This window comes from Carassius auratus, chromosome 10, assembly GCF_003368295.1.
Source record: "Carassius auratus strain Wakin chromosome 10, ASM336829v1, whole genome shotgun sequence".
Lineage (NCBI taxonomy): Eukaryota > Metazoa > Chordata > Actinopteri > Cypriniformes > Cyprinidae > Carassius > Carassius auratus.
The window spans coordinates 17,935,020-17,960,355 of NC_039252.1; the positions used below are offsets into that span (position 1 = coordinate 17,935,020).

Consider the following 25,336-nt stretch of genomic DNA (forward strand, 5'->3'; position numbering starts at 1 on the left):
AGTGAGCAAGTTTCATTAAACTAAAAAAAAAAACTATACTGAACAAAAAGCTGAGAAAATTTTATTTTTGTCAAAGACTATGTCTGGATCAGATTTATATCACTGATCAAAACACAGATGAAGTCATTAACACACCAAACTGAAGCACTTCTCTGATTGGGTCACTCTAGGCAGATAATGATCAGAAGATGTGTGAGAGCGCCTCCTGCTGTATAACAGTGAAAACACAGGGAACTACAGCTTCTCTCAAAGTTATGAACATGTTCTGTTAGGAATATTAATAGATCATTTGTTCAAAGTTATCTGGTCTTTCATGACATCCTCAAAACTGTTGCACTGGAATTTGATTCATTCATTATTCATGGGAAGTTTCTCCTATAATGGTTTAGTTGAATGTTCATCGAACTTGTTTTTAGTTTTTTATGTTTTTGTTTCAGAATGTTCAGAGAACTTTTAAAAGTAACAATTCCGTAATGTTTGCAAAGTGATAAAATGAAACATTTTGAACATTTAAAAAGCATTAAGAAGTAACACTATCATAACTCTGGTAATCTCAGCCTAATGTTTTTAGACCATATTTTTGTTAGTTGTCATTAAACATGTCTAAGAGCATCTGAATCTGTCCTGCTGAACAGAACACACTCGTGATGTGCAGGGATGGATCTCTGTTTGGACTCATGTGATCAGACTCTAAACAAATTCAATTAGAAATACAAAATGAGTGTTTTTATTGAATAAATGATGAGGTGATATGTTTATGATGTGTTTAGAGCAGTGAGCTGGAGTTCTGCAGCCTCATTTTCATTCCATCGAATCAGAATCATTACAGCCAGCACTCACCTGCTCCATCACATCACATCACAACATGACATCACATGGCATCACATCCCATGACATGTCATCACATCACATGACATCACATCCCATGACATGTCATCACATCACATGACATCACATGACATCACATCACGACATCACATGACATCACATAACGTGACATGACATCACATCACGACATCACATGACATCACATCACATGACATCACATAACATCACATCACGACATCACATGACATCACATAACGTGACATGACATCACATCACGACATCACATGACATGACATCACATCACATGACATCACATAACATCACAACATCACATCACATGACATGACATCACATAACATCATGACATCACATGACATCACAGTCTGTGGAAGCTCTGTCCCACTGCAACTTTTCAGCATACTATTCAGAATTGGTTAAATGTGAGGTTGTTTTTGTTTTTGTTGTTGTTAAAATTCAGATAGTTTTCTCACATTTGTTTTTTGTGTGTATATGTTTTCTTTTCTTTTTTTTTTTGTAAAATTCTGATTTTTTTCTCACAATGTTTTTTTTTGTGTAAAATTCAGATTTTCTTCCCCCCATGTTGTTATTTTATATCTCAAATCTTGGACTTGTTGTCTAAGAATTGTTAGTTTATACCTCACAATTCTGACCATTTCTTTGATAATTCGGGCCTTTTCTCTCAGATGAGCGGGTTGAGTCACTCTTGTTTTATTCTGTGGTGGACTGGAGCTTCCACAGCGGTTTCATCTGTACCTCGTCGGTCTGGAGGAGCTTCAGACAGAACCAGACGAGCTCTTTCAGAGAACGTGTCCTCCTGTAATCCTCAGTAAAGCCTGGAACATTCATTTGATGAAGTGCCCTTTAAAGTGCCCTGCTGATACGAAGCCATTCAGACATGTCGCGTCACACCAGATCCAAGACGGACGGCATTCCTTCATTTCTGTTGAGAAATATGAAATCAGGAATATGAACATGAACATTTAAATGTCTTCGGATCCTTCTCTAAAGCTTATTTCACAAGCCATAATATGGTACATTATACAGTGTTTATTCAGATTTAGTGCACATACAACAGCGATTCATTCTGATTTTCTTGTTGATTTAGATAATTACTCTGTGTCACAAGAAGCTCATCAATAAACCATATCTAAACATTTCTCTCGGAGTGGTTTGAGTTCTGTGTGAATGGTGTGTGATGTTACAGTGATGATGGTTAGCATGTTTAATTAACACACGCATGTTCACTGTCCCTGCAGGAGCCTTCTCACAATCTCCTGCCAAACTTCTCCAAAGTTATCAAATAATGCTCTTCCAGTAACATTAATAGAGCGTTCATTCAGTGTTATCTGCTCGTCAGTAATGTTCTCCAAACATTAGCACAAAAACATTATTTAAACATATATATTCATATGTGTTTAATGTAACATTCCAGTTGGACTTCATCTAATGATATTAAATGTTAATTGTTTCAGAGAACATTCAAAAGTAACATTCTTTAGTTTGTGAAATGATACAATGTAACGTTCCCTCAATGTTCACACAACTACAACATTTTTTAAACAACGGCTGTTTAAATGTTCAGAGAACACAGTGAAATAATGTTTTCATAACTTAATGTGAATGTTAACGAAAGGATCTTATAATGTATTTGTATCAGCTGTGCAGGTCTAACAATCATAATGATCATTAATCAGAGTTAAACTAACCCTGGCGTCTAAACAGAGATTAGTTCTCATAACTGAAATAGTGACTTGAGTAATGAGTTTTAATATTGCACTGAAACAGCAGCATGAGATCTCTCCTCCAGACAACATTTAGCATTTTACAGTATTATTTTGTATTCATTATGTAATCCAGCAGCAGCAGGAGTCTCAAACTTTGTTTTATTTTTTTATTAATTCACTGCCTAAAACACAAGATGTAAACCTAACACATTTTTAAAAATTGTTTAAGTATGCATGCGTGATTTTGGCATTGATGAGGGCATAACAGCAGATAGAAGACGTTTAATTGTTGCTGCATGGGGCAGTTTATTAGTGTGTGATGTTGGTGGGATCGTGTCACACTTCTATAACATGAACTCAGTAGTGAGCCGAGAGCCAAGCGTGCGGCCGTCAGGAAGAGGAACGCTGTTCAGGAAACACATCGGTGTGTTTGAGGAAGCGCTGTGGATCCACGGGAACGAGACCAGCAGAAACACTGCACCATCAAACACCAAACACACATCTGATCCCAGGAAGATCCTCCGCTGGGGGCGGCCTTAAAGGGACAGCTCACCAAAAACTGACATGTTGATGTTCCAAACATGTAGGAGTTTCTTCTGCTGAACATACAATATATTCTGAAGAAGGTCTGAAGCTAAACAGATGATGGTCCCCATTGAGGGAAATACGATTTTCTTCAAAATACATTTTTATGAATAAGAAACCCATGCAAGTTTAGAGCAACTTGAATGTGAGTGAATAATGATGAACTGTCCCTTTAAGAGTTTCATTTCTATGTTATTGGAATTTCTGTTAAAATCTAAACACAAATAAAAACAGAATTGCTCAACATGGGTTCCATTTAATATTAATAATATTAATAACAGTATAAAGTTTAAAACAGGCTGGATGATTGATAACAACAGTGTGTGAATAACACATAGACAATTCTAGACTGTATAGAAGTCAGCTGCTGCCAGAAATGTTTAGGTTGAATCAAACTGGCTGTACAACTTAAATCATATCAAGTTCAAAAACGTTTTTTTTTTTTATAAAAATCTATGTTGTCGTGACTTCTTCATCATGTAATTGTTTTGCAGTATAATGAAAGACATTGTATTCTAATACATTAAACAAACATAAGAAAAGCAGCAGTTTTCCTCCGTGTGGTGAGGTCACAGGGTCATGGGGTCATAGGTCAAATGACGGCTGGTCACCGGACTGTTTGCTCACGAGGGTCAATGTCTGCAGGAACACAGGTCTGTTTCACCTCAGCCTGAGGTCACAGAGGTCACGGTCTGACCACACACCACAGATCAGGAGTTTGAGGAAAACCTGAAGCTCTGCTGAAGTGCTTCATAAGTAGATCATCGCTTCAGTGTGTGTGCGATGCTCTGGAGACACAGCACAGGTCTGTCCAAGGGTCAAGGGTCACCTGACGGTCAGATCTCAGGCCTGTCACGAGGATGATGGATCTGATCGTCTAAACCCTGAGCAAACACATCACTGCGCGCCAGGATCCAGGAAGAAGACACGGTTTACTTCACTGATGGGAACGTCTCGGAGTCTGGGAATGGCTCCGTCCTGATCCTCGTCCGCACGCTGACTCTTGGCGTAGTGATCTACACCACAAATAATGAACAAGAAACCCTTTGATTGAACAATGCGAGATGATTAAAATCACTAGTAAATTTAGTACAAGCAAGTGAGAGCAGAAGTGTGATTATTAGCAGGATATGATGTCACCTGTGATGTTGTGCACGGATGCAAGCGGAGCCGTGTTCATGAGATTCACCCCGAACAGCAGCACTAGACAGGTGCTTAAAGTGACCAGCAGGTAGATGGGTGCCGCCAGAGCCCAGTATCTGAAACACACGAGTGCAGGACATCAGCCTCGACTCATCAACACATCAACACATGACCTGCATCAGATCCACTCACTTCTGAGGCCAGTACGTCAGTCCAGCCGAGTGAAGCCAAGCGTCAGGAACCACAGCCCAGACCACATACAGACCTGAGCACACACACACACACACACACACACACACACACACACACACACACACACAGATGATAATCTGAACTGAAGTGAAGAATGATTCTGAAGTCAGTAATCAGTCTAGAGTTCTTCTGTCGTGTTAACCCTGTCTGCTTTACAGGGGTCAGAATTATTAACAGTTGAAAACATTCATCAGAAATTTGGGAAAGTAATCAGAAAAGGTCCATTTAAAATGTAACAAATTCAAATGTTACATCCAATCAGTTACATTTTAATAAAGTAATTGAAATAGTTACACTTCTAGCTTGTAATCTGTAACTTGATACATTTCCAAAGTAACCTTCCCAACACTGGATAGATATATGTACGTATATTATATACATATATACATGACAGTTAAATATTAACGTCACAGTTAAAGAGTTCGTGCTAGCCGCAGATGAGGGAGAGACGTACAGAAGACGAGCTGCGAGCCCAGAAACAGCACGAAGCCGTAGATGGCTCTCTCTGGCAGAGGAGAAGGAGAGTTCTCCACCATCATCAGCTCTCAGTTCCAACAAACAGACACAACCGAGTCTAGAACTTCAGAAATAATACCGACTCGGAAATAACTCTTCTCTGCTGCTGCGTCCTCGATCTTCTGCGCAGGCGCGCCGCCTAATGATCAACACTGCCCCCGCGCGGCCTGGAGACACTCACTCTCTCTCTCACACACACACACACACACACACAATACCAAATGATGTCAGGCTTTATTTTATATTTGCACACACAATGAGTTTGAAAGTGAAAGTCATGACATTTGCCAAGTACACCCATACTCGAGACTGGTGCTCTGCATTTAACCCTTCCAAGTGCACACACACACACAGAAGTGAGAAGTGAACACACACACACACACACACACACACAGAAGTGAGAAGTGAACACTTATAGAACAACCAGGGCAATGGGCAACACCCAGGGTTCAGTGCCTTGCTCAAGGACACTTCAGTCATGAGTATTGAGGGAGGAAGAGAGCACTGTTCATTCACCCCCCATTTTTCAAAACTCTTCAGTTCTCTTAACCAAATTTCTTCTTGAAACAGCAGCTCATTTCACATTCACACTGCACTTAAACTACCAAAACACTTCATTAATGTCCGAAATTCAACTCATTCTGCCAAGACACCAGCAAAGGCTTTGATCAATCAAACACAGCTAAAGACAGTATTGAGGGAGCAGCTGGTGCCCTTCCCAGCCAGCAGAGGGCGCTGTGTTGATTCTGGACTTCAGTTCCCATCAGCCCTTTCTCTGATCGTTCCATTACCTTCAGCTGTGGATCTTCACCTTGTTGTCTCAAAGTGAAAAACTAATGCTTTTGTAGATTTTTAACTATATGAAACTGCTTTGTATTTTTTTTTACAGTAATTCAGAATATTGCAATGGAATAATGTAGCAAATTTCTGTCTTATTCATTTTTGTGTTGTGTTAGGTTTTTAACTCAATCTTAACAGTTGTGTAAAGCAGTGTAAACTGGATTGAAGGTGCATAGTTTTGCAGTTGTTTAGGGTTAGGTGAGTAAGACAATTTGTGTAGTTTGTTATTGAATGCATTTTGTTCCAAAGTAATGATAAATGATCCACAGTTTACCCAGAGACTGGTGTGCTTCTAACGGATTGTAAAAAACTAAACAAGAACCACTGTAAGGAATGTGCAGATTTACAAGTGTACAGTTTGTGTAATTTACAAGTGTACAATTTTTCAGTTCTGTTTATGAAAGGATCAGTTATGATCTGTGAATATAAGCTAATCTATCACTGCCCCTCACAGAAAACTCAGCATTTCTACATTCTCAAAAAACACTTTGTTACTTTATTTTAAAGCAGTTTTACACCCCAGGATGTCACTGAAGGGAAGTTTCTGGAGAGTTTCTCAGATGAAGGTTTGGATTCTGGAATCCACTGCTGATTCAATACGAATCCTTTCAAGTGGTTTATTAAGTTGTTAATAAATATCGTTCTTCAAAATATTAAATGATTTGAAGGACTTCCCCATGTGAAACTTTAACTATATAGAAGTACACACATGTCCTTGGTTTGAGAAATTAGAAAATATTGTAGAATATTGACTCAGACCTCTAGCTGCATGGGAAGAAGTACTAAATATCTCTGGATGTTTTGGGAACGTTCCTGATTAGACCTGTGTTTGAACAACTCAGCCTTGAAGAAGCTGTGTTCTGTGTGTGTGGGTGGGTGTGTGTATGGGTGTGTGTGTCAGTGTGTGTGTGTGTGTGTGTGTGTGTGTGCTCTTGTGTTTGTGACATATCAGGACACAACTCTGTATAACGCTTATACAGAATGAGTTTTTTAGAGAAAGTAAAAATGCACAAAGTTTCCTGTGAGGGTTAGGGTTAGGTGTAGGGTTGGTGAAGGGCCATAGAATATACAGTTTCTACAGTATAAAAACCATTACACCTATGGGATGAACACACTTTACACTAAAACAAACATGTGTGTGTGTGTGTGAGAGAGAGTGTGTGTGTGTGTGTCTCCGTGTGTGTGTGTGTGTGTGTGTGTGTGTTTGCAGGGCTAGGCTTCAGTGAGATGAGTTTGCTGTTCATTCTTGAAGAGACACGTCTCGTGCAAACCCAGATCACACTCATCATTGAAGGTATGGCTCTGAACTATATGTACATGTGAGTTTATCAATTCAGAATTCTTTAAACATGAATTAATGATGTCGTCAGTGACCTATGTTAGAGAATAATTTACTTCAGCATGTTTCCTTCATCTTATCTGCTCTGTATATGATATTAAGAAGAACTGGTAGAACAATATAAGTGTTCTTTAAACCTAGGCTTCTAATAAAGATCACATCGATTTATTATTTTAAAAGGAGTTTATTTGATTTTATTAGGAATTATTTATTTATTTATTTATATCTGACCACAGGTTAAAGAGAGAGAGAGAGAGAGAGAGAGAGAAGGATAATCATGTTTCAGCCCTGATGAACAATCTGATGAATACACAATAAAACGTTATTGCAACATCTCACCATTTTTCCCTTGCAATTGCAAGTTTATATCTCACAAATCCAACGATTTTCTCAGAATTGCACCGAATTGTCATTTCATCTTAAAAATACCTCTTTTTTTTAAATAAATGGTGTTTCAGTTTTTCTTGATTGCTAGCATACAATTCATGAAACAATTCACCACTTTCTACACACCAGTCTGTGTAAACTTCAGAGTTCCAGGTCAAATCAGATACAAACCTGATTCCAAACAAGTTGGGACACTGTACAAATTGTGAGTAAAAAAGAAATGGAATAATTTACAAATCTCATACATTTTATACTTTATTCACAATAGAATATAGATAACATATCAAATGTTGAAAGTGAGACATTTTGAAATGTCATGCCAAATATTGGCTCATTTTGGATTTCATGAGAGCTACACATTCCAAAAAAGTTGGGACAGGTAGCAATAAGAGGCCGGAAAAGTTAAATGTACATATAAGGAACAGCTCGAGGACCACTCGATTACTCGATTGCTACTTATTAGGTCAATTGGGAACATGATTGGGTATAAAAAGATCCTCTCAGAGTGGCAGTGTCTCTCAGAAGTCAAGATGGGCAGAGGATCACCAATTCCCCCAATGCTGCGGTGAAAAATAGTGGAGCAATATCAGAAAGGAGTTTCTCAGAGAAGAGTTTGAGCTTATCATCATCTACAGTGCATAATATCATCCAAAGATTCAGAGAATCTGGAACAATCTCTGTGTAAGGGTCAAGGCTGGAAAACCATACTGGATGCAGTGACCTTCTCCTCAGTCCCCAGACGTCTGCAGACTGTTATAAAAGAAGAGGAGATGCACACAGTGGTGAACATGGCCTTGTCCCAACAATTTTGAGATGTGTTGATGACATTAAATTTAAGATCAACTTATTTTACCCTTAAAATTATAAGTTTTCTCAGTTTAAATATTTGATGTCATCTATGTTGTATTCTGAATAAAATATTGAAGTTTGAAACTTCATCATTGCATTCTGTTTTTATTCACAATTTGTACAGTGTCCCAACTTTTTTGGAATCGGGTTTGTAGTTTAGTCAAAACATCTTCACTTTTGACCCCAGCTTTGGCCTCATGACACATTTTTACACTATTTCACTGTCTAGAGAACACTAGTGAGACAACACACATCGGAATATACCATCAGTTACTGTAAACAAATAAATCAATATTTCGATTTGCTCCCTCAGATTCCAGATTAGTTGTCTCTCAGCCAAATATTGTCCCTTCCAAACAAACCATATATCAATGGAAAGATTATTTATTCAGCTTTCAGATTATGTAGAAATCTCCGTTATATTTCCTTATGACTGATTTTATGCTCCAGGTGACGTTTGTATGTTTATATATATCCAATCAAAATGCTCTGAAGACATCTCGTATTATAGAACGGTAGTACATTGTGTTTTTTTATTTTCTCAGTTTTTCTCTCTCCCATGTAGGCCATTACAATAAATGTTCAATGTTTTGTATTGAATTATATTTCTGGAAAAAAAAATCTAATCGGATGCTATACTTGGCGGGAACACCAGAGGGCGGGAACGTTTCTCCCGCGCGCTCGCGCTGCAGTTCATGCGCGAGAGAAATCAACGGCTCCAGAAAACAATCAAGCAGCGCTGTGCTCCAAACACAGGTAATAAACCCCGTTAAACACATTCACAGCACCGCGGGATGTCTCCCGGTAAGAACCTTCCTCAGGTGTTTGCGCGACAGCTACGTTTCAGGCAAACATCTGCAGCGCTAGTTATTTGAGGTAAGTTTCTGCAGCATCTGCGGCACAAAAGCATCGCGTTTAACTTCTCGACGAAGTTCATCTGATTGACCATTAAACGTGTTAGTCCTCGTGTAGGTTTACAGGCATGTGTGCTTTATCAAAGTAAAAACTAGGCCCGACTGTTAGCGATACTCGGTTTCTTGTTTCATGTGCATTTCACGACAATCATTTAAATCAAACGAGCTGAGGAGAAAAGCTCCATCAGACGCGCTCAGGTGAGGACCCCTCCCCCAACACCGCCCTAACCCGGACAACCCTTCATATATCACATATAATCCCTTCATATATCACATTATCCAGCTAAAGCACGAGCGTGTGTTGCTGTTTCAAACTGCCGAATTATTGTAAGGGTGTTTGTCTGGAACAGTGTAACTTACAACAAACCTGCACAGTTGCAACACAAAAACCAGCCCAATGTTCGAAGGGGGTGCGGACACCACGCGGTGAAATAAGCATTTTCTGGGCTAACGTTAAATATCACGTTATTGGGGTCGCTTAAAGTAGCACAATTGCTAGGTTTTCACAGCAAAACTAGCCCACTGGCTTTTCAGAAGGGATCCCGGTAAAAATCGGGTACTGGGAGTAAAATACATGGCTTGATGTTAAATGATTTGGAAGCAGGATTGGCTCAGAAGAGGTGCTTTGTGGGAAACATAACTGAAGAAGTGTAGTCCGCTCCGGAGAGTGTGAAGCCTGCATGCTGTGTGTTTGTGTTTCAGAAGGATGTCAGACTCGGATGACTCGGATCTGGAGGAGCGAGCAGACGTGGTGCTTCACAGAACCAAGATCGTGAGTAGAATAGAGACGAAGGCGTCCGACTGTGCTGAACACACCTGTGATTCCCTGTTTCTCTCTCAGATCTATCAGAGCCAGTTCCCGTACATCCACATGGATCCGCCCGGTGAGTGACACAGCTCTGTGTAGTGTGTAGTGTTGGTGATCCGCTGCAGGTGATTCAGTGTAGATGTGTTTGACAGACGTCATCTACGAGCGCTGGAGCAGGATCAAGCCCGAGGTGAAGAAGCACGTGGGTCATCTGATGCATGTGTCTGTGTTCTGGTGGCACATCCTCCTGAGACAGCAGGACAATCACCCCACCACCTTCTGGGCCGTGGAGATGGGCTTCCTGGACTCCAAGTGAGTGTCTTCAGGAAACTGTCAACTAGTCAAGAACTAGTCAAGTCCCCTTTATTTATATAGCGCTTCTCACATTACAGATTGTGTTAACTAGTGAGATGCTCTGTGTTACGCTCCTTCGGAGAGCACTTCGTCAGCTGTATGTCATGGGCTGGGAAATTTGTTTCTCTTAACTAATATTTTCATTCAAAACTGTTGTGGCAAAACATTATATTAAAAAAAGGGTGGGCTAGATGGCAAAAATATATATTCATCCATCTGTCAATTCTGCTATAATCTTTTGTTTATACCATAATATACTCACTCAAAAGTGGTTTTAAACCTGAATGAGTTTCTTCTGCTGAACATAATCTTTTTTGAAGAATGTGGAAAATAGTATTCTATAGTAAACCAGCAAAAATCACCCAGTCTAAAAATGAGTTTCTCATTGTCTGTTTTTCAGTGTGTCAAATGATCTGAGTCTGAAGAGGCTTGAGAAGATTGAGATTCTGGAAAGCATTCTGGATGCCATGGAGAGAGGCGTACGTATGAAACCCGTTTCAGCCCTGATCATTCACACCAGCGATGGGCTCGTGCAGCTGTGGGAAACTGGGAGAAGAGGGCTTTCACTGATGTTCATATGTGTTAACATCTCCAGACACGTGTGTTAGTGTTTCATGACTCTCTCAGGTCTGATGTTGTCTTGTGTTGTTCAGCTGTCTCACTCGGACACGGAGACGAAAGCCCGAGCCGTGGTGTCCCTGAGCAGACTGTTCTCTGCGGTAGGTTTCTGCGCCGCTGCTGTACGCTTGTTTTACTGGAGTTTGTGTGTTCTGATGTGTGTCTGTGTGCAGGACGAGGACTGTTTGCCTGAAGCCATCGGTTGGCTGCGGGACTCTGGAGCTCCAGACATCGGTAAGAAGCTGCTGGATCTGGGATCGGTGGAGATCCGCTACCGGACGCTCTGCTTCGTCTTCAGCGAGTGTGAGTCTCGTTTCCAGAAGTGCAATGTTCAACAAAAATATGAAAACAAAACATGTTCACTTAGTATATCTTGAAATACTAAAATAAATTTTTTTAAATATATATTTATGTAAGATATGATGGCATCTTAGCGGGTGTCCAGTGCTGTGAGCTTCTTGATGCATCTGGTCTGTGCTCATTAGCGCTCACTAACGAACGTCTGCTCCCACAGATTCACGTTATCTTCAGGTGATTTCCTGCAGTAAGAAGAAAGCCATCGAGGAGCTGAAATCAGAGCCGGACTCTTGGACTTTATTGGTGAGAGTCTTTAAGATCAAACCACATGTTTGTGTTCATATTTAACACACTGCATTCATAGTATTATTAAAATCTTTAGGAATTATGTTCGATTCTGATTGTGCATAATTGCATCTGGGACAGAAATAGGAGACTGCCTTTAACTCCGTTTTCATTCCAGAAAAGCGAAGATATGAAGAACAAAGGAAATGAGCAATTTCAGAAGAAGAAATATGATCTGGCGTTGAAGTGGTACACCAAAGCCATTAAATACCAGTAAGTGACTGAAGAACCTCACTGCTTTAATTCCCAATCCACCTCAGTTTCCCGTGTTTCAATCGAATGTTCGTCTGTCTTCAGCCCCTGTAACCACATCCTGTACGGGAACAGAGCGCTCTGCTTCATTCGCTCGGAGAAATACCTGTGAGTTTAGTGCTAACCCTACACCGTAATCAAGAACATGATGGATCCGTGATACTGACTGTGGGAACTGTTTTCAGGAAAGCACTTGGAGACGGAAAGAGAGCCATTATATTACAGCCAGACTGGGCCAAGGTGAGCGCTGCGTCACCAAAACACTGCCAGCATCATCAGTTTCACTTGGGCTTGAACATATTTGAATGTCTGAGGATTTCTGCTTTAGAGAGTGTGTGAAAGAGCTGCTCTGTGAATGGAGAGAGAGTCATGTGATTGGTTTTGTCAGTGAGTTGTGGTGAAGCTCTGTCACGTCACGTGTTCTCTGGTCTTCAGGGTCACTACCGCTTCTGTGATGCTCTGTTCTATCTGGGGGAGCATCAGAGAGCTCTGAGGGCCAACCGTGTGGCTCTGGACGCCTGCGGCGCGGACCCCGAGGGACACAGAGACCTGCAGCAGCAGCACGAGCGCTTCCTGACGGAGCTGCAGGAGAGCACAGGTAACCTCTGACCCTTCAGCACACCTTCAGCTATGAGTGAACACACACCGCTTCATTGTGTTGTGTTCCAGCAGCGATCAAGACCAAGAGAACTGAACCCAAGAAAACTCCTTCTAAAAGCAGGTTTGTGCTCTGCTGCTGCTCTCGGGTTGCTTCATGAGCGAGTGATTAAGGTTTGTTTTGTGATGCAGATCACACGCGGCCAGTGATTCCTCAGGTCTTCATCAGAAACCCAGTCATCAGTCTGAAGTGACGTCTCAGTCTTCAGTCCAGGAGAGAGCGGTGAGATGAACTGTTCTGAGTTTAGATGAGCTTTTATGAATGTAAAGTCTGATTGGTGTAATGTTCTTCTCTAATCCCAGGAGTCTGGAAGCTGGAAGCACCAGGATGAAGCTGCAGGTGAGGGACCTTACTGACCGCAGTGTTGGTCATCTAGCACAGAGAAGGGTCAAAGGATTCTTCAGAGCAACCTGTTACTGTTGCTGCCTTACAGTTGTGTTCCTGTGTGCTCTTATATTCTTTCATCCTCATTCAGTTATGACACACTTTTATAAATCCTGCAGATTTGCTCTGTACAACACACAGAAGATCAGAGCCTTTGTTTCAGAACAAGCAAAAACATCTTCCATCTTTAGCTGACTCTCTAACTTGAGCACTTTCTGTTCTATTTGAATTCTGCTTCATATTTTTTTATTTAAAAATAATAATAAAATCTAATGATTAGGTGTAGTTCACTGGATGTTATGATGATGTAAGCGCTGGAAGCTTCAGTGTGACTGTGCACTGTACGTCTGAAAGATGCTGGTCCTGGATAACATGGTTTGTATTTACTGGAATGACTGTTCTTGAGCCTCAGAACCTTCTTCAAATTAAACGATTGCTTCGTTAGGGTGTCATAATGCGATTTCATTTTTTCCTTTCTCTTTGGAGTGTAACAAGCTCTGAGTGCATGAAGAAGATCTGTGAAGTGTCCCCGAGTGATCTGCCTGATACAGTATTTCGGTGGCCGATCCTGTATTATATTTCAGGTTTCACAAAGAGTTTTGTCCAAGCAATTATAAATGGACACATTTAGTTTATTTGTCTTAAATCTTATTTTGAAAAAAACCCATTTGAACCGTGAGTGAATGGTCACATCCCTACTCTGAACTCTCTCTTCAGCTGTTTATCTCACAGTAAATGTTGTAAATAGTTTGAAGCAGGGGGTTGAGTCTGTTCCCAGCTCTCCTCCTGCCCTTCAGACAAACAGATCTCAGATGTTTCCCTGTGCTGGAATGAGCTTCTGTGGTGCTTCCTGTGTGTCTCCTGTCGTGTGTGTGTGTGTGTGTGTGTGTGTGTTTGCTCCTCCTCCTTCTCTCGAGGGCCGCTGCGCTCGTTCCTAACAGTGACGTGTGGTTGGTCTGGTTCTGCAGGTTCCTGATCACTTAATCATGCGACGCATTAATACCAAAATGCACTTGTTTTCAGGTAATTCAGGAGCTCGAGTGTTCACTGAAGGACGAGCTGACCGAGTCAAAGACATAAAGAGGTAATTAACCAGATTATTGTTAACAAAATGACGGGGGAAGCTGTTTTTTGTGATAGCTTTTCTCTGTGTTTTATTATTTGAGATGTTAATTATTAAACTGATGTGGTCTATGACTATTGCTTTGTTACACAAATTTAAAGTGAACCATGAACTATTATTGACAGTAAAATAAGAGTCACTGATGCTAAATAAGGTTAGATTCACTTTCATTTCATCTTACATTGAAGCTTCGGATGATTTAGGGTTTGTTTCGGACAGTAACAGGATGTTCATTTTGTGATCCTTATCTCAGCCTGAATTAACATTTTAACTAATAGAAGAACTTGAAACATTTACACTACTCAAATAATATTGGTGACGCTTTCTTTTTGTAAACATTAGTTAACTGCATTAGTTAACATGACCTAATACAGTCCTGAAGCAGTTATTCATCTTGGGTTGTTAATTGCAACATTAGTGTGTGTGTGTGTGTGTGTGTGTGTGTGTGTATTATATAAAAGTTTTATTTGCTGTTTTTATCGTTTAGTAAACCTGAGTTTATATGAAGTGAACAGGTGTATTTTTAGAAACTAAGCTTAACATTGCTTAAGTCTTTGCTTGAGGTTTTATTAAGTCATATGCTCATTGTTAGTGTTATTTAATTCATAAAGTATGACATCAAATAGAAAACTCCCATTGTTTCAGCTAGCATGCAGTAAACATTAAAGTGAAGTGTTGAGCTAAAACAAGCTATATAGACATTGACATGACATAAGTTTATGATGAAAATCAGAGCAGAAGGTCTAGTGATGCTCTGGTGTCTGAATCTATCTTCAGAGGTGTTCACGGATGTGAGTTTCAGTCTGCGCTCGTGTGTGTGTGTGTGAGTGTGTGTGTGTGTGTCCTTGAGCAGATCCGCTCCTGCTTTAGGAAGCGTGGACTGACTTCACTGAGCCGATTGTAAGACTGTGTTTATTCCTGATGAATTTGTCCTAGTGAAATGAGTCCACGAAAGAATAAGAGATCCTCATCTGCTGTCCCAGAGAAACCAGCGGTCCGGAGCAAACACCCCCCGGTCCCAGACGCTCCGAGCCCTCCAGCGGTCAGTGTGTGTGTGTGTGTGTGTTTGTCAGAGTATCTCTCTCTCTCTCTCTCTCTCTGTGTGTGCGTGCAGTAGTGAGTGTGTTTGTGTGTGTGTGTGTGTGTGTGTGTTGTCAGAGTATCTCTCTCTCTCTCTCTCTGTGTGTGTGCGTGCAGTAGTGAGTGTGTTTATGTGTGTGTGTGTGTGTGTCAGTCAGAGTATCTCTCTCTCTCTGTGTGTGCGTGTGTGTGTGTGTGTGTGTCAGTCAGAGTATCTCTCTCTATCTCTGTGTGTGTGTGTGCGTGCAGTAGTGAGTGTGTGTGTGTGTGTGTGTGTGTGTGTGTGTGTCAGTCAGAGTATCTCTCTCTCTGTGTGTGAGTGCAGTAGTGAGTGTGTGTGTGTCAGTCAGAGTATCTCTCTCTCTGTGTGTGAGTGCAGTAGTGAGTGTGTGTGTGTGTGTGTCAGTCAGAGTATCTCTCTCTGTGTGTGTGTGTGTGTCAGTCAGTCAGAGGATCTCTCTCTCTGTGTGTGCGTGCAGTAGTGAGTGTGTGTGTGTCAGTCAGAGTATCTCTCTCTCTCTGTGTGTGTGTCAGTCAGAGTATCTCTCTCTCTCTCTGTGTGTGTGTGTGTGTGTGTGTGAGTGAGTGGTGTGTGTGTGTGAGTGCAGTAGTGTCTGTGTGAGTGGGTGAGTGCGTGCAGATGAGTGCAGTTGTGTGTGAGTGCAGTAGTGTGTGTGTGTGTGTGTGTGTGTGTGTGTGTGTCAGTCAGAGTATCTCTCTCTCTGTGTGTGTGTGTGTGTGTGTGTGTGTGAGTGAGTGAGTGAGTGTGTGTGTGTGTGTGAGTGCAGTAGTGTCTGTGTGAGTGTGTGTGTGTGTGTGTGTGTGTGTGTGTGTGTGAGTGAGTGTGTGTGTGAGTGCAGTAGTGTCTGTGTGAGTGGGTGAGTGCGTGTGTGTGTGTGTGTGTGTGTGTGTGTGTGTGTGTGTGTCAGTCCAGAGTATCTCTCTCTCTCTCTCTCTCTCTCTGTGTGTGTGTGTGTGTGAGTGCAGTAGTGTCTGTGTGAGTGGGTGAGTGCGTGCAGATGAGTGCAGTAGTGTGTGTGTGTGTGTGTGTGTGTGTGTGTGTGTGTCAGAGTATCTCTCTCTCTCTCTGTGTGTGTGTGTGTGTGTGTGCTCTGACGCTGCTGTGTGTCTGCAGGAGGACGAGAGCTCAGCGGGGAGGAGGAAGCGCTTCTGTGCTGCTGTCCAGGAGGCTCACACGGCTCTGAGTGACCAGCGCTGCAGGAACGCACAGCAGTCCTTCTCTGTGGCGCTCCGGATCCTGGAGTCCAGCGGGACCTCGGTACTGTGTGTTCTGAACCCGTGTGATGCGTGTCTAATAATGCTGTCTCTGTGTGTTTAGAGATGAACTGTGATGTTTGCCTCTGCAGAACATACTGATAGAGAATGAATAGATGTATGAGGAGTGGATAGTGAAGTGTGGTGTGATGCTGTCGTGTGGGAGAATGTGAATGGGACGTCTGTTTCTACCAGTCACGAGTCCAGACGCAAGTCTTCATTCTGTGACCTAGACTCGGACACACTTGAGCTCCATCTTTGATGACCAGCATAATTCAACTCTAGCCTAACTGGCCTGCATTGTTTGGCTGATATATTTGATATGTTCATCTTCATTAGTCTATTGCGTTTGTTAAAGTGTGGTGATTTGTTAGGTCTTGCTGGAGAAATCTCTTCTTGTGTGTCGCTGGTTGAACATCGTGTCAGGCTCCGTGGTGTTTGAAAGTGTTGTAGAGAGTTGACTGATAATGCTCTGGACGCTTGTTCATCCGTGTATTTCTGTGTGTGACAGGAGCTGGGCTTGACAGAGCTGGATAAATCTGTGCTGATGTATGGATATGCCACGGCTCTGCTGGAAGTCGGACAGCCTGAGGTAATGACCCACAATTCACCTTGATGTTTACCTGGTCTGTGATGGAGAGAAACTTCTGCTAGTATCATGTGAATGAAGTCTTAACCCTTTACTGCTCACTTTACACACTATAAATGAAAACCTTTCAGATGCCATTCCTCTTGTGCTTTCGTCTCGCGTTCAATCAGTGTCAATTAAAGCATCTGTTAAATGTGTTAAACCGGTCTGTGTGTGAAGATGGACCTGATGTCTGAGACAGATGCGTGTTTAGTCTGTCATGTGATATTCATACACACCGTGTCCACATTTCCTCCAAAGCCAGAGATATTTCACTGCAGCAGATCTCTCTCAAATCAAAGACTTCCAGATGAAAATCAGACTCGATTGGTTATAACACTCGCAGTTTACACGTTCATACGCTTGATCTCCGAGAGATCATTACCAGTCGTCTGTTCTGCAGGTGTTCTTCTCTTTCTCTTCCTGGAATCCTTCAGACACCGTCACATCATCAAGTGCTCTCTGTTGTTTAAAGAGTGGCAGACTGCTAACTAACCCATGTAGAAATACACAGTGTTTGTTCAGTGTGTTCTGATCTGAAGTCTGTGTCCTAAACGAGCTCTCTGTGTCCGTGCAGAATCAAGCTCAGTACACAAGGGCTACTACAAACCCTGATATCAGATAAAAACATTCTGAACTTCAGTTGTTAATCGATTGTGTTTCTTGTGTTTGAAGGAACTGGCTGAAGCTCAGCGGTTGTTCACCAAATTAGAGTCGTCAGAGAGGAAGTTTCAGTCGCTGGTGCATTATGGGATGGGCAGAGTTTACCTGAAGGAGAACAGGTGAGTGTGTTGATCTGAATGCTGCCGGACTGCATGCTGAATGTCTCTGACATCATTTCCTGTCTGTGTTTGTGTTGTAGATTTCCTAAAGCTCTGGAGTGCTTCACTAACGCACAGCTGATGATCCAGAGACACATCACACCTGGAAAACTCACCTGGCCGACCACCAAAACTACAGTAGAGGAAACACAGCCGGCCTGTCTGCAGGTGTGTGTGTGTGTGTGTGTGTGTGTGAGTGAGAGAGAGATAATATTCTGGCTCTGATCCCCCTGAATATGTGTGTGCTCTTCAGTCTGTACCCAACCTAAATCTGGATGAACCGACAGTAAAGAGCGTGCTGCTGTTTTACAGAGAGGAACGAGTCCCACAGATGCAATTCCTCTCCTTTAAGAGATCAAAATAGTGTTTATATGACGAGAGAAAGGGCAAGACGAGGCTTAAGACTAGTCCCAGACTAAAATACATGTTTGAGTTCTCAACTCAAATTATCCTGCTCTGACATATCTTAAAATATATACATTTAGTTAACTGTAAAGTTTTCTTTGAAGACATTTTTAATAAAAGCTGCTTAAATATCTTAGTTTAACAGGGGGCTATTCTTGGCTTAATCTAAGCCCCATCTCTCACACCAGGCCGTAATGTGATCTACTTCTTCAGCGAGTGCTGTAGGGATTGTCTGGGGCTCTTCTGCGAGGTGTATTCAGAGTTTCTCTGGTCTTCAGATGGAGATTTACAGATCCCTGCTTCACAGAAGGATCTGTCCAATCATGATTACGGTTCATCATGCAGCTCTAGAGCTTTCTTCACCTTCACCTGTCTGCATCTCTGGAGTCACAGTGATTGTGTGCAGATGCTGAACCCAGAGTAACCCGAATAGTCCTTGAGACGTGACATGCTGATGTGTTTCCATTCAGAACAATCGAATATAAAACTGCTGTTAAAGCAAACCGAAGTAAACCCTCTCTTCTGTCATTGTGTGTCTGGCGCTGATACGAACTGTTTCTGTCCTGAAGGAACATCTGGAGAACTTGATAGAGGTGTGTAGGTTTCCTCCTAAAGCAGACGCGGTCTGCCGGTATCAGCACTGCCTCTCTCATACGGTGGAGATCTACTTCAGCGATCCAGACTTTAAGGTGAGTGTGTGGAGCTGGATCTGTGTCTGATGGGTCTGACGATCTGTAACGAGTGTGTGCTGTTTCAGGGCTTCATCCAGCTGATCTGCTGTCAGAGCTGCAGAGTCCAGTTTCATATGAGCTGCTGGAAGAAGCTCAAAACACTTTCATTCTCTGATAAGAGTGACAAGGTCAGACACACACACATGTGATCACGCTTCTGAGAGGAACCTGAGGATGGCACAGTCGCTCACTGCTCTTATGTGTTTACTGCAGGATTTTCTAAAAGATTTGTGTTTTACGCCAGACTGTGGAGGTCAGGTCTGTCACATTGTAATATATTGCTCGACGGGGCTGATAAAGTGTGAGGTGAGATGCGTGCACACACACACACACACACACACACTCACTCACACACTCACTCACTCACACTCTCTCTCTCTCTCTCTCTCTCTCTCTCTCTCTCTCTCTCTCTCTCTCTCTCTCTGAGAGAGCAAGCACTAAGATTCTCCTTCTCTTTCAGTTTAAAACATCTATTCCTAAAATCAAACCTGTTGGACGATTGAGAATCAAGCAGCAATGTACAAGGTGAGGTTTAACACATCATACACATCGTATTTCATACTTGAGCTGCATCTGTCGTTGGTGCTGATTTCTCTCTGTACCTCCACAGTATTAAGAAGTTGAGGTCTAAAAATGAAGGAAAGCTTCGGCGGAAACAGCATCAGTTGGCGACACATTCTGCCCGTCAAGAGAGAAAGAGCGTAACGGCTGCAGACGACCCTAAAGACCCCACGGCAGAGAGAGGTGTCCACATACACATCTTTATAATAATGCTTATGAGGATCTGAAAACACTTACAGGTCTTCTAACCAAGGGTGTAGTTCAGTAGAGACACTGAGATGTGTAACGGAGCAGAAGCGCTGTTATAACTCTTCTCTGTTCTTATCTTTCCTGCAGAGACACCCACAGACTGTATTTATATGGACCGTGTTTTACATCAAATTCATGATAACAGAGGACTATTTAAAGAAGAGTTAGTGAATATTTCTTGTATTTTGGATCATCTGCGGCCGTGGCTGGATTTATTTGAGAGTAAAGGACATGAGAGTGTGTTAAAGAGCCGTAGAGAGCCTGGAGCTCTGTGGGAGCTGGTGGATCTTCTGCTGGAGTCCAGAAACCGTGTCTGGGCTCGAGTCTTTATCCAAACGCTCAGCATGACGCTTCATATCAAAACCCAGACTGCAGCTTTGGGCTCAGCAGCTGGATAACGCTGGTGTGTTTCAGTCACACTCCTCTTCACATCCACTGTGTCCAGAGCTGTGTGTGTAACCTGATGTGTTCTGTGGTCAGGTCTGAAAGCTGCGCAGTCGTTCATCAGTCGTCACAGCTCTCTTCTGGAGGAGTTGGACCTGAAGCCTCTTCTCAGCTTCACACCGCTGCAGGAGACGCTCATCCAGACGTTCGGCAGCGTTCCACAGTTATTCGAGCGTGATGGTTTAACTGTAATGGAGTATTTAAGACAGGCTCCGGCTAAAGACATGCGTCTGTTTATTTGGACTCTAGAGTCGAATCGAGAGCGCTATCACTCCTGTCACTTCATTCTCCATCAATATTTTGAAGACGGTACGTGAGTCAGAACTAGTGTTTTATATGAGCGCGGAGTTTATGAAAATAACTGTTTGTTTCTCTTCAGATGCTGTTTGTTTAGTCATTAAAAAGACGGATGATGATGAGCACATGGTAAGAGACGCGTGCTGAAGTGTGTTTCTGAAGCGTTTCGTCTGAGTTTGAGAAGATGACTGTGTGTGTGTGTGTGTGTGTGTGTGTGTGTGTGTGTGTGTTTCAGAGCTCAGTTTTTAAGAGTAAAAACAGGCATCGTAAGAAGAAGCAGAAGGAGTTGAAGGTGAGTGTGGTCCGTGTCGCGGCGCAGGACAGGTGTGCTTGATGCTCATCTGTGTGTGTGTGTGTGTGTGTGTGTGTGTGTGTGTGTTTCAGTCTGTGTTTGTGCTGTCTGGGATGAGAGCTGGACATTCCAGGGATGAGGAGGATGAGGAAGAGGAGCTCTTCTCTGAGGAAGACTCTCTGTGAGTTCAGTCGAGCCGTTGTTCATCATGTCTGTGAAGAAGCGAGTCAGTTTGGGTGACTGTGTGTGTGTGTGTGTGTGTGTGTGGTGTTCCAGGATGTTCCTGAATAGCATGGATCCGTTCAGCGTTCCCGAACACCTGCGAGGACAGCTGGAGGAGTTTGAGGAGCAGTATTCGGGATCATCACACCGGAGTCATTACCAGAGGATCCTGGACAATAACCCTGACCCCACTAAAGAGAGTTTATACGAGTGCGTCTCATCTCTACTAATGCTCTCCACATGGTTACATTTTTAAGGAAGTAACAAAATATTGTAATGCATTACTTTAGGGAAAAAAAAAAAAAAACCTAACTTTCCCCAGCACTGGTTATGACAAACTGTTATGATGGAGTTAAGTCTCCTTTACACTGTTATAGAGGATCAGATATTTGTTTAGTTTGCTCTCTTTGATTTGTTTCTGTAGCTCATTTGAGACACCAGAGTAAAGACCTGTTCACACCGAGAGCAACATCATTAGCTAAACCCACAGCTGTGTTATATCAGGATAACTATAACACCAGCGAATGCAGCTGTCACTAATGTGCTGGAGTGAACTCTGTCTGGTGGTGTGTGTGTCAGTTATTTTGCTCAGATCCTGGAGGAGCACGGTCCTCTGTGTGCGTCTGACCCGCTGATGATGGGCGAGCTGGAGAACTTTCCTCCGGAGGCGCAGCAGAAGATCTCAGACGCTGGAGGACTCGAGTGCTTCCTGCTGGAGTCTCTGCGCTTCGTCCTGATGGAGGAGCTGATCGGGCTGATGAAGCACGCCGTGTCTCTGACAGACCCCGCTCCGTCACACCTCAACCCCTCGGCTGAAGAGTTCTGGCCCCTCACAGACTCCCTCAGCTTCACTGCGTCTCACCTCAGCCTCCCCGATGATGATCAGCAGAAGTCTGTGTCCTCAGATGTGTTCCTGCTCCTCCCCGACCCGTACGCCCTCGACTGTCCCGTCTCAGATCTGCAGGAACACACACCGGCGTCTGAGCAGACATGGGACAAACACACGGCTGTGTGTGTGCGGGTAAGATGAGACACATGAGGGGAATGTCATCAGGATGGGTGCCGTCTCTGACCCCTGACCCTGTCTTACAGGATCTGGCCGAGCATACAGACGTCTCCATTAACACCGAAGCCATACGTGTGCTTCGAGAGGAACAGCGTGAGTGAACGTCATGTGTCTGTTACACGTTCTCCAGTAGAAACCAGAACTGATACTGATTCCTGTTTGTTCAGGGCGACATGCTCCAGACGGAGAAGCAGAGGCTGCAGCTGTTGAAGGAGATCCAGCAGATGAAGGAGGATCATGAAGCCGTGCAGCAGAGGAGAGCCCAGGAGATCTCAGCGCTTCAGGAGGAAACACAGAACATCACTCTGAGCATGCAGGTAGAGAATCATCCGTGGAGACGTTCTGAAGCGCTCGTGTGTGTGTGTGTGTGTGTGTGACTGTGCTTGTGTTCAGATCGCCAGCACCGAGCTCAGCATGTTCCAGCAGAAACTAGAGGAGGTGGTGAGGAGAGACCAGCAGGAGAAGAAGGAGGAACCAGGAGACGCTCAAGACACTGAAGATGCAGATCAGAGACCTGGCAGATTTACACGAGAGGTCAGACACACAGACAACATCAGTGACACAACACACACACACACACACACCACACACACACACACAGAGACAACATCAGTTAGACACACACACACACACACACACAGACAACATCAGTTAGACACACACACCACACACACACACACACACAGACAACATCAGTTAGACACACACACACACACACACAGACAACATCAGTTAGACACACACACACACACACAGACAACATCAGTTAGACACACACACACACACACACACACACACACACAGACAACATTCAGTTAGACACACACACACACACACACACAACACCAGTTAGACACACACACACACACACACACACAGACAACACCAGTTAGAGACACACACACACAGACAACACCAGTTAGACACACACACACACACACACAGAGACAACATCACTTACACCACACACACACCACACACACACACACACACACACACACACAGACAACATCACTTACACACACACACACACACACACACACACACACACACTGTTTGGCTGCTGAATGAAGCTGTGTTCCTCTAGTCACACCAGGGACATCAGTGTGAAGCAGAAAGAGTACGAGGCAGAGCTGGAGCACTTCCTGGATGTGAGGTGAGTCTGAGGGAAGGAGTGGTGAACGCTTTATCTTTTTAATGCTGCGTTTTAAATTATATTTTTATAGAAAGTGTTTCAGAATATCACTGTTGCTGTATTTCTGTTCAACAAATTGCATTTAAATGGTAATTAGGCCGTCACTACAACAAATTAATATAAACGGAATAAAACCTTGCAGAATCAAAACTTTCCATAACTCAGCACAACTCTTTTGTCCACATGTATATACAACTGCATCATGACCAATGAAGCTGCTCTGTACTATAACACGTGCTAGATCACTAAAACTGACGTGTGTGTGTGTGTGTGTGTGTGTGGCTTGCCAGTAATTCAGTGTGGGCCGTTGAGCCGTCTGAAGTCTGGAGGAGGAGATCAAGCGCTTCAGAGACGCGTGTGTGAAAGCCCAGAGGAGATCTCTAATGGCTCAGGTGAGTGCTCCAGCCGTGTGTGTGTGTGTGTGTGTTTCTGGACCCGCAGTGACGCCTGTGTGTGTGTGTGTGTGTGTGCTTCAGCTGTGTGTCCTGCAGAGCAGACGTGAGCGAGCGCTGAGGCGGCTCCGGATGAGCGTCTCTGAAGGGAAGATGGTGATCAAACACCTGACGGAGGCCTCGCTCAGGTACGGCTCACACACGTGTTCAGTCATTTACTCCAGATGTGATGCGCATCGTCATAATTGTTGTTTATTTGTTATTGAGTATTTCACCAAAACCCTCCTACAGAGCGCATCATGTACTGTGTTCTTTCACTGGAAGATTCTGAACTCGAATACAAACAAATCAGTCTGTTAACTGTAACTAAACACGGACCGTTATTACTGACACACAACCTGATAAACACTCTCTATACTAGATTCTGTGATATTAGTCATTCATTACTATTCAGGTCAGATAGGGTGCAGGGATATTTAACGCTGTAAATCAGTATATGTAGCAGTATCTGGTTTTGTGTAAGACTAAGCATGTTGATTTATCTCATTCTCTCTTGACACACACAACACACACACACACACACACACACACACACACACACACACACACACAGTTATGCATAAAAAATAACACAAAGTTAATCAATATCACACAGAGTGCAAGTTTCAACTCTAAAACCAGCCATTATTTGTATAGCAATGACTCTCTTATTAACAGGATTTGTTGCCACCTGCTGCGGCTTTAATTTCACATTAATTTATCTTTCATCTGAGACCCTGGAGCACAAAACCTGTCATTAGGGTCAATTATTCTAAACTTGAGATCTTAACATGATCTGAAGCGTGAATAAATCATCTCTCCATTGATGTGGGTTTCTTAGGATAGATCAATATTTGAAATATGGAGAAAATCATCTTTAAAGTTGTTCAGATGAAAGTTCTTAGCAATGCATATTACTAATCAAACATGAAGTTTTAATATATTTACAGTAGGAGATTTACTAAATATCTTCATGAACATGATCTTTACTTAATATCCTCATGATTTTTGTCATAAAAGAGAAATCTGTAATTTTGGCCCATACATGTTGGTATTGTCTTTACGTTAAAATAAACCTAAATTACAGACCCTTTATTTATATTTGTAAGTGGGCAAACTTGCATATCAGCAGATCAAATAAATTTTTCTCCACTGAATCTATTCAAGTTAGAGCTATAAAGATCATAGTGAACAATAACTTCCACAGGAAAGATCTCATCTCATTTGTAAGTTGCTTTGGATAAAAGCGTCTGCTAAATGATTACATGTATTTTATTATTTAGACACTTAGCTTACAGGCTAAAGATTGACAATGTTTTTAGTTCAGCATGTCATGAAGTCTGTGGAATATCTGAAGACCATGTAGCTCTTAACTGTAGCATCTGTTATAAGACTAGCCTAT

At 42.6% G+C, this 25,336-nt stretch overlaps 1 protein-coding gene and 1 pseudogene across 1 annotated transcript; one reads left to right on the forward strand and one right to left on the reverse strand.

The window, feature by feature from the left end:
* Positions 1-3,396: 3,396 nt before the first annotated feature.
* On the reverse strand, positions 3,397-5,198 carry LOC113110135 (phosphatidylinositol N-acetylglucosaminyltransferase subunit P-like). The gene is made up of 4 exons (XM_026274155.1): positions 5,008-5,198; positions 4,494-4,566; positions 4,299-4,417; positions 3,397-4,174 (listed from the first exon to the last, which is right to left on the reverse strand). The coding sequence occupies exons 1-4, from the start codon at positions 5,090-5,092 to the stop codon at positions 4,056-4,058; spliced, it is 396 nt and encodes a 131-aa protein (XP_026129940.1). The 5' UTR covers positions 5,093-5,198; the 3' UTR covers positions 3,397-4,055.
* Positions 5,199-9,185: 3,987 nt separating this feature from the next.
* LOC113110136 (E3 ubiquitin-protein ligase TTC3-like) lies at positions 9,186-22,805 on the forward strand (annotated as a pseudogene).
* The last annotated feature ends 2,531 nt before the right edge of the window (positions 22,806-25,336 follow it).